The sequence below is a fragment of the Panthera tigris genome, chromosome C1 (assembly GCF_018350195.1).
Source record: "Panthera tigris isolate Pti1 chromosome C1, P.tigris_Pti1_mat1.1, whole genome shotgun sequence".
NCBI lineage: Eukaryota > Metazoa > Chordata > Mammalia > Carnivora > Felidae > Panthera > Panthera tigris.
Genome location: NC_056667.1, coordinates 104,049,145 through 104,066,374, shown reverse-complemented (window position 1 = coordinate 104,066,374; position 17,230 = coordinate 104,049,145). Strand labels below are relative to the sequence as shown.

The following is a 17,230-nucleotide window of genomic DNA, read 5'->3' as shown; positions in this document are numbered from 1 at the left end:
ATTTATAGATTAATTTTTAGTAATATATGAATTTTTTCCCTTCACTATGATATAGTTACTATTCAATAAAGCAAACCCCATTCTACTCAAAAACCTCAATTCATTGCTTCATGATGTATTATCGTCTAAGGTCAAGCCAAGGAATGCTATAACCCATCTCGGGGTCAGGCCCCTGGCATCTACTCATTACCAAACAAAAGCTCCCTTCATAGACTATTTAAATCATGTTGCCAAAGAAATCTTTTATGGTGGAAGAGTCCAAATCAATTGCTCACTGTAAAACCCTAACAACATGGGCAAGAAAACCTTCAAAGGATAACTTTCTAAGATATAAAGTGGACCACAAATGGAATTCATATTTTAAAGTATCTATTTTTATCTCTTAAAGTGAACAAGAAATAAGATTTCAGGCAAGGAATTACAGTAACCTTGTCCAACTGCTTTCCATATAGTAGAGAGATACAAATAAAGATACTAAAACTGGCTAGTGATTAAGTTGGTTCTATTGTTTCAAAGAGAAAAATAAAATGATAAAGAAACAGAAGGAAATTTATTTATTAAATTTTTTTTTATTTGAGAGAGAGCATGCATGAGTGGGGGGAGGGGCAGAGGGGAGAGGGGGGAGAGAGAGAGAGAAAGAGAGAGAAAGAGAGAGAAAGAGAGAAAGAGAGAAAGAGAGAAAGAGAGAAAGAGAGAGAGAGAGAGAGAGAGAGAGAATGTTAAGCAGGCTCCATGCTCAGCATGGAATCCAACACTGGGCTCAATCCCATCCCTAGCTGAAGTCAAGATCATGAAGTCAAGATCATGACCTGAGCTGAAGTCAAGAGTTGGACACTCAACCAATTGAGCTACTCAGGTGCCCCAAGAAACAGAAGGAAATTTAAATTTAATTAAAGGACGAAATTTTGTTTTTATTTAATGAGAGAAGAAAATTCATTTTATTGAGAAAAATAAAAAGTTTTCATAGGAATACTTCTATTAGACCCACAAAACAACTGTGAAGTATTATTAGTAGTATTGCTTAAAGTAGTTGGTCAAGTTAAATAGATTGTGATACATCTTTATGAAGGAATACTGTTTAGTAATTAAAAAGAGAATGAGGGGCGCCTGGGTGGCTCAGTCGGTTGGGCGGCCGACTTTGGCTCAGGTCATGATCTCACGGTCCGTGGGTTCGAGCCCCGCATCGGGCTCTGTGCTGACAGCTCAGAGCCTGGAACCTGTTTCCGATTCTGTGTCTCCCTCTCTCTGACCCTCCCCCATTCATGCTCTGTCTCTCTCTGTCTCAAAAATAAATAAACGTTAAAAAAAAATTTTTTTTTAATAAATAAATAAAAAGAGAATGAGTCTCCGAGATACGTGGTTAAGTGAAAAAGTAAAATGCAAAACTATGTGTACAGTATGATATCATTTGAATTTAACAAAGAGAGAGATACACTCACTCATGCAGACTTGCATCCACAGAACAACTGTAAGGGTGTATGTGAGGCTGGTAACTGACTCAGTTTTTACTACACTCCTTTTGGTGAACCAAGTACTTATATTATCTATTTAAGAATTAGAAATTAATACAATTTAAAAAATAATAAAGCCAGCCTAAAAGTTCTTTGAAAAGATTTAAGGGATAAAATTCAAAGTGATGACAGAAGTACTTTCCATAAATATAAAGCAAATAGCATCATTATGATTTTCAAAATGATGGTGTTTTCAGAGGAAATCTTAATAAACACTAAAAAGTAACAACTATAAATCCCAGTAAAGACTTCGCTATAACTAAAGCAACCACAGGTGGATGGATTTCTTTGTTCTGGCTGTACCATATGTTTAAAACATGCTTATAGAAGAAGAAACAACATTTACAAAGCACCTATCATATGTGAAGGATTTTGCATATCTCACTGAATCCTGGTACAAATCTAAAAGTTTCAAATCTTTATCCCTGAGGCTTGGGAAAAATAAGTAATTTCCTCAAAAAAAACCCTCTGGTATGTAGAGACAGAATAAAAGCCAGGATGGTCTGGCTCCAAAGCCTGTGTTGTTTCCATTATACCACACTGGCTTTATTTTATAAAGTTGAATTGTAGCCGGGAAAGAGAGAGACTAAGTTATAGAATACAGGGCCCTATAAATAAGGAAATGTACTTCTTATGGGAGTGCCTTAGAAATGGCCATCTCCCTAAGGACTCTCATTCCCAAGTGACTTATTGCCAGTGACACCACATTGTCATTTCTCAGGAGCCTTGGAATTATTGGATTAGTTCTGTCTTGTTATCCTTATATCCAATCTGTCACTAAATTGTTGTTTTGTCCCTTTGAATTGTCTCTCAGATTTGCCCTTACTGTACATTTTTAGTACTATCACTATGAGTCTACCAGCCTAACTTCAGTTGTTTTTTGTTTTTTTGGTTTTTTTTACCTCCAAAGCATCCTTACTAGATTAAATTTCCTAAAATACTGCTTTCATCATATCGACTTTCTACAAATGACCCCACAATGGATGTCTTTGCTTATCTCAGCAAGTGCAAATTCCTCTTACAGGCTTCTTCATAAACTGGTTCCTGTGTACCAATCCAATTTTATCTCCTATTTCTCTTCCACACCCACTCTCACACTGCTTATTACTTTTTTGCATACTTCTGCATCTTTGCTTTTCTGTTAACCCTGAATGAAATCCTCCTCCAGATTCTGTTCATTCTTGATGGTCCATCTTAATATCATCTTCTCTAAGGAACTGTTCTCAATAACCTCAATCTTATTATAGTCAGCATCACAATTTTGACTTAATTAAATATTACCTTAAAACACTAAGTGTTTCTTGTGTTTTAGTTTTGTCCCTTCAACAATGCTGCAAATTTCTTTAGGCCAGGGTCTGATTATGTCCCTTTTCTTCTAAAATCCTCTGGCAACTCTCAACATTTTAAGATTAAAGCCCCATCTCCTTTCAGTGGCCATAATTGGGCCCCAGTCTTTCTGGCTTATCTAAGACCACTCATCTTGTACCTTGCACTAGCTACATTGAATTATTCTCTGTTCCCTTAACCCACCCCCCCTCGCCCCCCGCCATCTCCATGCCTGCATTATCTCTGCTAAGAATTTCCCCTCTTGTCTCTGGTTGGTACACTTCTACTCTGTTTGGTGCACTCCTACTTATTTGTCCAGACCCAATCTAATGTCATCTTCTTTAAGAAGCCTCATCCTTAGGGAAAACAGTTGTCCTTCCTCTGTATTTCCATATCCTTTTGTAAATACCTCTAGTATAACAGCACTTATCATATGGTAATTCCTGGTTTAAATTTCTTTCTCCCCTACTATCATGTGAGCTCTTTGAGGAAAAGTATGGTATCTTTTTCCTCTTCGTACCTCTGGATCCTTATAGCACTATGTACACGCAGCAGGCATTCACATGTTTATAGACTGAAGAGCAAGTGTTCAATAATAAAAAACTTAGATAATACTTTTTAATATATATTGCATCTTTAAATCTTCCTTACAACATTGTGAGATAAATATCATTTACAGATGAGGAAACTGGCTCAGAAAATAAGCCAACGGCTCCAGGTCACAAAGCCAGTAAGTGGCAAATGGCCAAAATCCAGATCTTCTGATTTTGGTCTAGAATTCTTTCTAGTAGCCTAGGATGCCCTCCTAAATACTCATTAACTGCCTGAACCCTCTGCTACTGCACATTATTCTTCTCCTATGGCTCTTGTATCTAAGATCAAATTAATCTGTGTTCTTGTCTCAACTCCTTGTTAGACAATAAATTCCACGTTAGTGAAGAAGGATTACTTTTGCCTTCGTATCTCTTGTTCTGCCTAGCACAGTGCCTTACACATAGTAGGTGCTCATCAAATTGGACTGAATAGATACCTGGAGAGCACTAGAATGGTCATTCTGACAGGCCAGTTCCTGCTCAACTTCTGAAACCTCCAGCAGATTCCGCTCACTGACCAACCGAGACAGCTCTCCAACCACTGTCACATGCTTTGATACCGTCCCAGACATCTTCTTAAACTGTGGGTAATTCTCAACAAAGGCCTGCCATGGGAAAGACATCAATTGGGGGTTCTGTTATTTGACTGAGGATAGACATGTATGAAGAAGGGAAAAAATAAGCAGGAATTGTTCTGCCCAGACTAAGGCATCTACCAATCACATGGTATTTTGTTTATGCTTAAGAAGATAAGAACTGGTATATGTCAATACACTGACTCTTTAAATAGTCCAAATGTGACTGAAGAATGGAAAAAAGTACATGGCTTGTTATGAAGTTTTCACTATACTGTTTCCTAAAGAGAAATAGTACAGAAAATTATTTCAAACCAAACAAATGAATGTAGGCAGAAATCAGACTGAGAATATTCTAGAAATATTGCTTACATGAATAGTTCCAAAGTCTTGCATGTTAGTCATCCATGAACATGTTCAATTTACCTTCATGTCTGCTATTGATTCTAGTTTTTGCTGTTCTTTTGGTTTCTTCTTCTGAAAGTCTTCCATGAGATTTTTTATATTGCTACCAATCTCAGCAAAGTTCAGGTACATATTCTGTGAAAAAGGAAGTTGGAAACAGTTCCAGCAATGAGTCTGACTTCCAGATCATTTAAAAGAAGTGAGAAATGGAAACCAATTTGACAATAAATTTCATATATTGGAAAAAATAAATAAATAAATAAAAAATAAAAGAAGTGAGAAAGAATCCCAAAGACAGAATTGAAAGGCAAGAAAATTCCATTATAATGACCAAATCTGGACACTGGCCAGGACACGGGTGATGAATGCCATTACTATTCTCACAAAGGGCTACAGAAGGGAAGGAAGTAAATAAATCGGGTTCTAATTCTGAGAGTATAAAACTAAATATGTGATTTCTATGGGAAAAAAACTGTTAAAGGGTCAGAATCCAAATCTTCTGAGATGCAATTTATCTACAGGATGCCTCAACAACCTTCCCCATGAAATCCCATACCTGTTTTCATTCAAACAAGTCAACACCGGCCTTCTTACATAAAAATAATGAAAAACAATGAAAAAAAATTTTAACCTACATTAGTCAACACCAGCCTTCTTACATAAAAATAATGAAAAACAATGAAAAAAAATTTTAACCTACATTAGCATAGAATTCATCGTTTTCAGCAGATAGGACCACCTCTCTTAAGTCTTTACTGATCCCCGGCACTCTGGAAAGATCAATCCGATTGTTGTTTATGCCCAGTAGTTCATGGACCATGGCCTGATATGTCCACTAAATGAAGAAGTAGGACAGAAAAATTGGTAACTGGTAAAACATGGAAATAGCAAATGTTCAGGAAAACAAATAAAAACTGGTAACATTCTTAGCAACTAGTCTTCTTTACACAGAGGCTCTTTATTTAGTTCAAGTTTTATTAATACTTTGTGTTATACTAAGCATTAAGACTTACTGTAGTTGGTTAAACTAAAAGTCAAAATACTTTTATTAGAGTTTACACTTTTGGAAGAGGGGCAGCGAGATTAATATTCCTGATAGAAAGAAAACAAATTAGATCTATCATTAGCTCTACTTTTTGCCTGTGAATTAAGAGTATATTTTTGGCTTCACAGATAGGGCTATATTGGTACTGCAGTTACAAGCTGTACCATTTCCTGTACGCTTCTGTGGTTTTCTGCAGCATGAGAAGTGTGTTCTTGCAGATCTGAGTGGTGCTATATTTATCCTGGGAACACTAATATTATCAGAAAAAAACCTTGTAAGTTGATCAAAACACACATATTCAGAAGCTTGCCTCTGTATCCATTTTATTTCCTATTTTTCCTTAACATGAATTGTGAAGAAGGATTGGTTTCCATTCTTACAAAATGTGAACTTATTTGGCAAAAATGGAAAGGAGAAACTCCAAATTTTGCCTTCTCACCATTTATGGAGAATGGGTTACTTTTAGTCCTAGGTCCTTTAGACAAAACTAAGTATTTTCCAGCCAATTACTCTCTAACTCTATAATCTAAATGCTAGAAAGATTTATACATTTCACCTTAAGCAATATAGATTTATTAAGAAAGAACTTAAGAGGTTATAAAAGAAGGTGCTTAATTTCCGAAAATATTTGCCAAATGAATCCTTAAAAAAGCAAGTTTCATTGGGGTATGTAAATTAAGTACAACAAAATGTTTATGCTTCCATAGACAGCATCCTGTGCATGCGTCTACCATTAGCACTTACTCTATAATTAAAATTATCAGTTGGAGCACCTGGGTGGCTCAGTCGGTTAAGTGTCCTGAGCTGTAGGTTAAAGTTGGGCCTATATTGTGAAGGCTCTTAGACGCCAAGTTCAGGAGTCTGTATTTAAGCCAGTAGGCAAATGGGAAGCAATGAAGATTTTTGAGTCAAGAGTAAAAAGATCAGAACTGTGCTTTAGGAAAATAATTTAAGGGACGCCTGGGTGGCTCGGATGGTTAAGCATCCAATTCTTGATTTCGGCTCAGGTCATGATCTTACTGTTTTGTTGGTTCAAGCCCTGCATTGGACTCCGTGCTGGCAGTGTGAAGCCTGCTTGGGATTCTCTCCCTTCCTCTGCCCCTTCCCCACTTGTGCTCACTAGCGCACGTGCTCTCTCTCTACATATAAATAAGTAAATAAATAAATAAATAAAGTAATTTAACAACACTGTGGAATATATTAGAGTGGGAAGAAATTAAAAGTGGAGAATCAAGCCCCTTCTGTTTCAGCAATCTTGGAGCCTGTGAAGGCCTGCTGGGAACAGGATTCCTAAAATGACAAATATGCCTGGAAGGCTATCAATGCCATTTTTGCTGACCATAAGCAGGGTCTCCAGAACCAGAGGGAGCATACAGCTCTTCTTAAAACTGAAGGTGTTTATGCTCAGAATGAAACTGAATTCTATCTAGGCAAGAGATGTACTTATGTGTACCAAGAAAAGAACAACACAGTGACTCCTGGTGGCGAAACGAAGAAAACCAGAGTAATCTAGGAAAACGTAGCTCCTATTCAAGGAAACAGCAGCACGGTTCACGTCAATTCCAAAGCAACCTACCTGCTAAGGCCATTGGACACAGAATCCATGTGATTCTGTATCCTCAAGGACTTAAACTTACTGAAAAGTAAATAAATAAAAGTGTAGATCTGTTTTCTTATAAAAAAGGAAAATAAGAAATAAGAGTGAGGAATCAAGTAGATGACTATTTCAGTAATCTTATAAAAGATTAAGGGTTTATGACAAGGTGACAGCAGTATGAATGGGAAATTGCAGACAGACACTGGAAAAGTAGAATCTACAGAACCTAGAAGTTGCCTTGATTAGAGGTGAAGGTGGTGGTAGAAAGGGACAGAAAGGATAAAGCAGAAGAAAGAATCGAAGATGACTGTGGTTGATACCAAAATAATAGGAAATACAAGGCAAAAAAAAGAAAAGCTGAAAATAAGGAGGAGAATACATGGATGACATTGTTCATTTCCACATTGGCATTTTGATGAATACCACATGAAATTGTACTTCTATTATGCTAATAAAGGGTTCTGCACCTGGTTTAGCAATGGGGTGATGGCATCATCGCAACGATCTAAAATAAGCAGCAACGGAGGAACCTCAGTCCGCCGGAATTCAAACAGTTCATATTCTTTAGTTATTACTTGCTGTGGATGAGAAAGATGATTTGGTCAACCAATTAGTTACAGACAGAGATGATATAAACATAAAATTAATACATAAAATACACATTTAACAACAGTTCTTTGCATCTTCACAGGCTTTCCAGAAAAGGATTCAAAAGCTTGACAACATCTGGTAGCGTCCTGTTTAAGAGGTTAGTATTTAAAACTCTATTTTACCAATGGCTTAACTGGATCAAAATAGGTTAAATAGCTTGCAAATTTTTTTTGAGTTAAGCCTAAGAATCTCAGCTCTATTTTGTTGCTTTTGGTTTTTTATTACAAATATCTACCTCTTTGCCAGTAAACCTAACATATCACCTCATTGGTTATAGACAAACTATTCCTATAGTTTCTGAAATATGATAAGGAAATGAATGGTCTTTGGAACTGGGGATAGAAAAAGCCATACCTTAACACATTCTGCAAGTCTCTTTGCTGACTCTGATGAAAGCTGATAACGAATCATGGGACACTTCTTCAGAGATAGAAGGAGAGCCGTCAGTCCTTGAGTTGTTCTGGATAGCTGGGCTGGATCCCAATTTCGACCCTTTTTGTTAAAAATATATTATCAGAGAAAATATTTGAATTTTTTCTTACAAGTCCAATTACTTGCTGAATTAACTCCCACCTGATAAACTTATTTTTTTATCCTTTCATTCCATACCTGGCAGCAACCCAAAATATTGAGGGAAAACAAATGTGGATTCACAGCAATGTAATCCCCATAAAATTCCTGCAAATGAAGCACAAGATCAGTCATTCGTTTCATAAATTCCAACTGATGATAAAGTAACATTTTCATATGTAATATAATACTATGTGATATAATCAAATTTGAGCAAATGCAGGGGGAGCAATGTGGGGGAATAAAATAATTATAAAATAGTAGCAATAAAAATAAATCTTTTAAAAAACAAAAAACAAAGTTGTAGAAGTATAAATATTACATTTCTGGAGACTTCTGTGCACATTTATCAATTAGTAAAATTAAGACACTGCTATAGGATATACAGTGTCACACACAGATGAAAAAGAACTTTGCTGTTCAGTGTATTCTTTTTTTTTTTTTTAATCCAGTGTATTCTCATGAGGCAAAACATGATTTCAAATAGGTCATTCTTGGGGCGCCTGGGTGGCTGAGTCGGTTGAGTGTCCGACTTTGGCTCACGTCATGATCTCACGGCTCGTGGGTTCGAGACCCGCGTTGGGCTCTGTGCTGGCAGCTTGGAGCCTGGAGCTTGCTTCGGATTCTTTGTCTCCCTCTGTCTCTGCCCCTAACCCACTCGCATCCTGTTTCTCTCTCTCTCAAAGATAAATAAACATTAAAAAAATTTTTTTTTAAATAAAAAAATAAAAATAAAATAGGTCATTCTTTTTCATTCCTTTACCACCTAGCACATCCTTCTGAAAATCCAAAACTCATTTATTTGCTGCCCTATTCTTCGCTTAGGTGATAAATGTATTCAAACATCTGTGATAAATGTATCCAAGAACACTAAAGCGTTTAAGTAAAAGGTAACATGGTATGTTCTAATGCCACGTATTCTATACCATGCAGAATAAATATTTAGAAGTTACCAAGTTTTAACCTAATGACAAAAGTATGCTTTTTACCTCCCAGACAGAGCAAGATAATCACAAACAGAACTTTAACAAACCTCACTCACATCCTTTACTTTCTATTCTTTTCCAATCAGACATAGCCCTGTAGATGAACATTCTTATAATGTGGTTCATAAAACTAGCAGAAGATATATCTGACCCTGTCCCCAACCCTATGAAACCCTCTTTATCCATGCAGTAGGATCCCATTCCAGTGCAATCTCCTTATTTGCACTGATTCCTCTAATTTTGTTTTCCCTCAATTTGATACCTCTTACAAACTTTCTAAATATGAGAATAGTTTGATGCAATGCACATTTATTGTGTCTGATCAACAGCCTCCCTTGAGACAGCACTTTTCTTATTTTAGATGCAAATCTTTAAAAAGGGCCAATAACAAGAGATGTGTTAGAGGACCAATACGTTTACCTGAACCTCAGCCACGACTTCCTGTTCATCAGCTTCAGCTAATGACTTCACATCACTCTTGCTGATCACATTACTGAAATCTGAAACAGACATATGAGTTGTGGCTGATTCAAAGGAGATCACCTCTGCTGCAATTAGACGTAAATGGGCTTGACAGTTAAAGCCTAATGACTAAGTGAAGTTTGGTATACATTGTGGTATATGTCAAAGTCAAACACCTTCAAATTGAAATGAGTAGCACAAATATGTTTAAATCCATAAGTCCATAATAATACTTAAAAAAAAAAAAAAGACCACTATGTAGGTATTGGAGGATAGCAGGAAGCAAGTCCTTAATATTGAAAATAACAATGGAAAGAAGTGCGTCTTCTTCTCTCAAATACAAACTGTACCACCAGAGAGAAGACGAGGGGAAATTCCTCTTTATGGAAATATTCCAACTAAAAAAATAAGAAATGATAATGATAGAATTAAAACATCATCATTTTTATCAAACACTAATGAATCAATGATGGACCTGGGCACTGAGCACCAACTGCCGCTGATATCACAGTAAGAGATAATCATCGAAAGCACACAACACTGACTATCAAATATTCTTGCCAAAAAGAAATCAAATCTAAACCTAATTAAGCCTCTATATCCAGATACCAATTTACAAAACTAGAGGATAGAGGAATATTTTAAACTGCAAAGAATTTGTTAAACCACCCCATGGGGATACAATCACCAAGATGCAGGCTGTCAGAAACTTTAACAGAACAATGTAGTTTCTTCAATAATAAATTGCCCGGGGCGGGGTGGGGTGGGAAGAGGGGGGGGGAGAGAGACAGAGGGGGGGGGAGAGAGACAGAGAGAGAGAGAGAGAGAGAAAGAGGAAGAGAGAGAACATCTAAAGAAGATTAAAGAAACTGAAACAACATATCAACCAATAGATATGTGTGGATCTTACTATGATCCTAATTCAAATACAAAAACAGTGGGGGAAAAATAAGAGAGTTTGAAATTTGAACAATGAATGAGTATTTGAAAACAGGAATCATTTGTCATTATTGGGAATAATAATGGTATCTTTAAAAATGAGTCCTTATCTTTTAGAGATGCATACTGAAATATTTAGGGATGACATATGTCTTAGATCTCCTTCAAAATACCATTGGTGTGGAAGTAGGTGGCAGCACCATAGCTAAAACAAGACAGGCTGTGGCAAAGCAATGTTTGAAACTGGGGGATGGGTACACTGGAATTTATTATATTATTGTCTACTTCTGTATATAGTTGAAAACTTCCATAATAGAAATAGTTTTTATTAAAATAAAGGAAGGGAGGAGCCTATCATACAAGATGTTTAGTAGACATAAAAATGCAAAAATGAAATTATAAAAAAATGAGATGAGGGGTGGCTGGGTGGCTCCATCAGTTAAGCATCTGACTCTTGGGTTTCGGCTCAGGTCATGATCTCATAGTTTGTGAGTTCAAGCCCTGCATCGGGTTCTGTGCTGACAGCGAGGAGACTGCTTGGGATTCCCTCTCTGCCTCTCTCTGCCCCTCCCTCACTCGTGTTCTTTCTCTCAAAATAAAAAAAGAACGAGGAGACTAGGCAGTAGATTTATTATTGGTTATTAGTCTTAACTGCTGTATCAAAGAACTCTTTAGAGGAAAAGGGAGCCTTTCATCTTGTGACCTACTCAATTTTTAACTGAGAGACAGCACAAGAGTGACTCCATTAGATGTCTACTTAAATTCAGCAATACAGGGAATCTCTCTCATATACATATATATGTCATTGAGTACAAGTTTCTACACTTTCCTAAGTATCTGGCTTATAGTCACTCTAGAAAACATTTAGCAGTTTCTCTTTTTTTAATTTCTTTTTAATTTTTATTTTTAAATTTATTTTTTATTTTACTTATTTATTTATTTTTAGTGTTTATTTATTGTTGAGACAGAGAGAGACACAGCGTGAGCAGGGAAGGGGCAGAGAGAGAGGGAGACACAGAATCTGAAGCAGGCTCCAGGCTCTGAGCTGTCAGCACAGAGCCTGATGCAGGGCTCAAACCCATGAACCCGTGAGATTGTGACCTGAGCCAAAGTCAGATGCTTAACCGACTGACCTACCCAGGTGCCCCACAAATGTTAATTTTTGGTACCATTATTTATTGTTGCATATTGTTGCATATCGTTACATAGAAAGTATGTATATCTTAGAGTATAATCTAAACCCTAAAAAGCCTTCAAGCAAGCTTTAAAATTTCTCAAATGTCCTACATACTGAGAATTAAGTTTTGTCTTTGTTTTGGAAATGGCACCAGGTAAACTATACCTACTAATCCTATAAGGATCAATAATGACATCTAGAGGAGAATGGATGTAACTTCTAAAGCAGAATGTATTACATAAAAAAATAAAAAATCATATAAAATGTATAGTAACTGCAAACCTAATTTATTTCCACGACTGTACCCTCCCCAAACTCCCCCCACAAATTATGCACATAAGAGGTATCTACTGAATAACTTGTTCTTTCAACCATTACATAAAGTAGCAAGAAGTGTTATGTTTTCATCTGGTATGTAAAATAAATCTTTGCTTTTCCAACACACTCAAGTATATCCTCCCTCCAAGTAATTCAGCTTCTGTGCCTCAGTTCATGAAAAGTACAAAATAGGGAATAAATGTACCCTTTCTTCTTCTTCTTCTTCTTCTTCTTCTTCTTCTTCTTCTTCTTCTTCTTTTGCAGAGGTGGGATGTGAAATTTGGCTACTTAACAACTTTTGCCTTGCAAAGAATCTTGAAAGGCAAAGGAAAACTTAAAAAATAATTTTACCTAATCAATGATGAAAAAAGTCATGCTCAGCTTTCTAAAATAGAATGTTAGCCATAAGACTTTTAATACTTTGAAAGGACATTAAAAAAATCAGACTTATATAGAGATGGATTCACTTAACTTATTGATGATATGAAGCACCTAACAGGAAAAAACTATCTAGAATACAGTTACATGATTGAATAGGTGAAATAATATACTTACAAATAAAATATATACTGTATTTTGGTCTCCGGAGCTCTTGAATCAGATAATCCACATTCTCCTAGAAAAGAAAAAACAAATAAACAAATAATATATGAGGAGAACTCATATATTTAAGTAAAAAATTAATAAATATCATCCATTGATTTATTTCAGTATCTAGTGAGAATCTACTGTGTGCTGAGGTCTAGATTAAGTGTTTGTATACTGCAGGCGTGAGGGCTGGCAGTGAAAAAGAGATACATTAAGTATTCAGGAATCAACTATAACATTAACTAGCTGTATTACCTTGGCCAAATTAAGATTTAAAAATATTAAAAACACAGGGATGCCTGGGTAGCTTACTCGGTTAAGCATCCAACTTCAGCTCAGGTCATGATCTCACAGTTTGTGAGTTTGAACCTTGCATCAGGCTCTCTGCTCTCAGCACAGAGCCCGCTTTGGATCCTCTGTCTCCCTCTCTCTCTGCCCCTCCCCTGCTCGCGTTCTGTCTCCCAAAAATAAATAAAACATTAAAAAAATATTAAAAACACAAATGTGGAACTACAACATAAAATTGATAGTAATTCTGCAAATTTGCCTCAGGCTGCTGGCCTGTAAATTATTCATCCAATCAAAATTCTTAAAAAAAATTTTTTTTAATGTTTATTTTTGAGAGACAGAGACAGAGCATGAGCAGGGGAGGGGTAGACAGAGTGAGAGGGAGACACAGAATCTAAAAGCAGGCTCCAGGCTCTGAGCTGTCCGCACAGAGCCCGACGCGGGGCTCAAACCCACAAGCTGTGAGATCATGACCTGAGCTGAAGTCAGGACGTTCAACTGACTAAGCCACCAGGCGCCCCCTAATCAAAATTCTTATATAGACTATCAAAATGTAGCTAATTCTTTAAAAACCAACATTCAAGAGAAAATATACTTAATTGTATTTACTTTGGCTTTTAACTTATTGGGACCTAAGATTATACAACTGTAATGTTTGTGAAGTATTTGCACACAGTAGGTTAAGACTACTATTTAAAAATAAATATGAAATCTAGAAGTAAACATAAGAATTCCAATTACTTAAGATCATAATGCAGGTTTTTAATCTATTGTCGATAGAAATTTAACTATTAACAAGTTAAATTTCAATATGAATTTAGTCCCCAATCTAGACATGATATAAAATAGTATTGAATGTTTAAAAAATCACACATTTCTTTAAAGAATTAAAAATAACGTAAGCAATGTACATTACTTGTTAAATGGGAAAAAGGTTTTTAAAATTGTCATTTAGATTAAAAAATACATTGAAAGTTAACTTTATAATTTTAAGGATAAATCATTTTTAGTTTGAGCGAGTATATATATATAGCTGTGAAAGAGGTTTTCTCACGAAAAATCTTAGGAAATGGACTAGATGATCTCTAAGATCCCTCTCAGCACCAAAATTTCAAAAGACCTACAAATGTGAAACAACTAGAAATGACTATAATACAGTATTAAAGCATTCATTCATTCAGGAACTGTTTATTGAGGTCCACTATGTAGCAGGCACTGGAGACATAGCAGTGTGAAAAAACAGACACCACCTCTGTTCTCATGGAGCTTACTGCTGGTAGGTAAGACAGATATTAATCATACAAACCATATGAAACTTAGACTATGACAAGCAATAGGGAGAAGATGGTGCTGTAAGTGCTTGTAAGAGGGGGCTTTGGCTTGGTCAGCAAAACCAGGGAAGACTTTCTGGAAGAAGTGAGTAAGATCCAGGTTGAAAGAAGAGTCTGTTCAAAAGTCCTGTGGCATGACAGAATAAAGTGAACTGAAAGATTAATGTATCTAAGAGCAAAAGGGGGAGTGGTTTGAAATGAGGCTGTACAAATGACAGGAACTAGACCATACAGAACCACAATTAAGGAGTTTTGTGTTTAGCATAAAAACAATGAAAAGTCATTCAAGGATTTCAAGTGAGGATGACATGAGCAGATTTGTATTTCAGAAAGTACATAATATACAAGCATGGTAAAACAGCTCATTGGAGTTGGTGAACATGAATATAAAGAAAATATACAGGGGCGCCTGGATGGCTCAGTCAGTGAAGTGTTTGACTTCAGCTCAGGTCATGATCTCACAGTTTGTGAGTTCAAGTCCCGCGTCAGACTCTGTGCTGACAACTCGGAGCCTGGAGCCTCCTTCAGATTCTATGTCTCCCTCTCTCTCTGCCCCTTCCCTGCTCACACTCTGTCTCTCTCTCTGACTCTCTCTCTCTCAAAAATAAATATTGAAAAAAAAAAAAGGGAAATATACAAAATAAGCCTGGAATAGTACAGGATTTTTACAGGAGGACTCAAGCTAGATTTATATGATGATGGATGAAGATGGACAGAAGGCTAAAGAACAAATGGAGAAGTAGGGGAGGGGAACAAATAGAGAACAGGAATGAGCATGTAGAGGGATGATAAAAAGGCCTAGTTGGCCATAGTGGAGGAGCAGAGATTGGACACAGGAGGCTGTATACATAAGGGCAGACCAAACCAGCTAAAGGAGGATTTCAAGGACCAAGCTACTAGATATTGATTTAATCATGGAAGTAAAAGTGAGCCATTATATGTTCCTGTGCATAGAGGCAAATAAAATGATACAGACTCAAGATACTGGTGTAGCGTGCAAGATTAAGTGGCAATGGTGTTCAGTGTAATAGGTATGGAGGTTAATCCAGGAATTAATCCAGGAAGTGATGTGCGTCTCTGGCAGGATAGTGGCTCTGGAAGTGGCTGAGAACCTAAAAGGCATCTTGGAGGAAAAACGGGCTATAAGGAGTGAACTGAGATGTGGAAAGGAGAAAAGTCAAGGTTATAACTCTGATGAAGCCAGTTAAATATGATGCCACAAATGACGATAATACAAATTTATTTTGCCTTCTTAATGCTTTCAGATCATAGTGTTCTGTATTTAGGCAGATGACAGCTCAGTTTATGTAGTACCTTTGTAGGTCGAAGAAAACAAATTGCTTTCAGATGTTTCATGATCTCTCGATTTTGAGAATCAATGCGTTCAAAAAGGTACACTTCTTTCTGAAGAATCTCTGATTGTGTGTATACCATACTCACAATGCCAGTCTGTGAAGAAAAAGAATCAACTAATATTATGCTAGTTAGAAATAATATAAACAAGCAACAATACTTAAGACTTAAAAAATTATTTTTCATTAATACTTAGCTAGATAACTTAAATACTAACATATGTAATAACACTTACTGAGCATCCAAAACATATAGGTAAGGTACCAGGATGAACAACATATTCTCTCTGAACACAATCCATACATTTCCAAAACAAAAAATTTTCCCCATCACCTTAGAGAGTTTTTTAGAAAAATAATTCTGTGACCAACAAATAATAACCTGTCATCTCAGCTTGAGCACTAATAGCTTTATTTTAAAAACACAACGCTGAGTGGAAATAAAAGTCTTCCAAGTGCTCTGTCTCACATATTATTTCTTGCCAGAGACATTTAGAAAAGGATTCCTGACTCCAATAAATTGTTCCGGGTTACAAGAAGAAATCTCTGGTAGTAGATGGTAGAGCCATTTAGACCGAAAACGTACTAGACAAGCTTTATACCACCTTTCAGTTCCATCCAGAACTGACCCTCGCTTCAAAACCTTTCATAAATACTAAAATCCTACAGCGGAGTGGGAGTAGCTATCGTAAGGGAGGGAGGGTTCCCTCACAAATACTGAGCAAAGCAAACTCACCGTCTCTTTATCCATGAGAAGTACTTTCATACCCGGTCCGCTGTCCTCTATCATTTTGGAAACGTACTGCTTCACAGCAAAAACCACGTTCATGGTAGCGAATTGACAGGTTAGCCCCACAGCCCTTCCCGCCCCCTTTTTTCTGGCTAAATTAACCCCCGGCCTTTTGGCCGGGTCTCGGTGGCTTCCTCCCCGCCGGGCTTCGGCTTCCGGAAGTCCGGGCAACGGCGGTGCTGGGAGTTGTAGTTCCGCTGCGCGGCGCGGGCGACCCAGCCGCCCGGCGGAACGGAAAAATCCGGCTGAGACCCCTGGGCTGCGACGCTCGGTAGTGATTCGCCGCCACCCACCGCCAGCCTGGAGGTGTGTGAGGCCTGGACTCGGACTTGCCGGCCGTGGTTCCGGGGTGCCCCGGCTGCGGCCGCAAGCCTCTCTTGCTGGCTTGGGGAGAGGGTAGCCCCTCGCGTGGTGGAGGAACTTGGCGTAAGGTTGGCTTGGAGGCAAGAACAACAGAGTGTGGCCGTGGTCGCTGTTTGCCACGAATATTTTCCTGGGGGCAGTGAAGGATTAAGGGAAGAGAGATGGTGTAATGCGCCCGGCCGATCGGGAAGGTATTTGCTAAGTAATGGCCGAAGTTCGTCCTCCCCGGCTTCACCGTGTCTTTAACAAGACGAGGACAGTACTCTTGCAAAGTGAGGCCCGACTTGGTTTTCCGAAGAGTGAGGAGCACGTGAAATTGAATATTTGTTGAATGATAGAACAAAAGGAATGCCCTTGAGGGAT

At 37.4% G+C, this 17,230-nt stretch overlaps 1 protein-coding gene across 2 annotated transcripts in view; it reads right to left on the bottom strand.

The window, feature by feature from the left end:
• VPS45 (vacuolar protein sorting 45 homolog) overlaps positions 1-16,667 on the bottom strand; it is a 64,861-nt gene extending 48,194 nt beyond the window's left edge. Inside the window, exons 1-10 of one of the 2 annotated variants that reach the window (XM_007088043.3) lie at positions 16,451-16,667; positions 15,677-15,811; positions 12,711-12,771; positions 9,680-9,759; positions 8,313-8,381; positions 8,058-8,195; positions 7,520-7,630; positions 5,111-5,245; positions 4,432-4,545; positions 3,868-4,035 (exon numbers count right to left, since the gene is read on the bottom strand). In XM_007088043.3, the coding sequence (XP_007088105.1) occupies positions 3,868-4,035; positions 4,432-4,545; positions 5,111-5,245; positions 7,520-7,630; positions 8,058-8,195; positions 8,313-8,381; positions 9,680-9,759; positions 12,711-12,771; positions 15,677-15,811; positions 16,451-16,543 (1,104 nt within the window). In that variant the 5' untranslated portion in view covers positions 16,544-16,667. The remainder of the gene's footprint in view (positions 1-3,867; positions 4,036-4,431; positions 4,546-5,110; positions 5,246-7,519; positions 7,631-8,057; positions 8,196-8,312; positions 8,382-9,679; positions 9,760-12,710; positions 12,772-15,676; positions 15,812-16,450) is intronic. The other variant, XM_007088044.3, reaches the window with a different exon arrangement.
• Between the last annotated feature and the right edge of the window lie 563 nt (positions 16,668-17,230).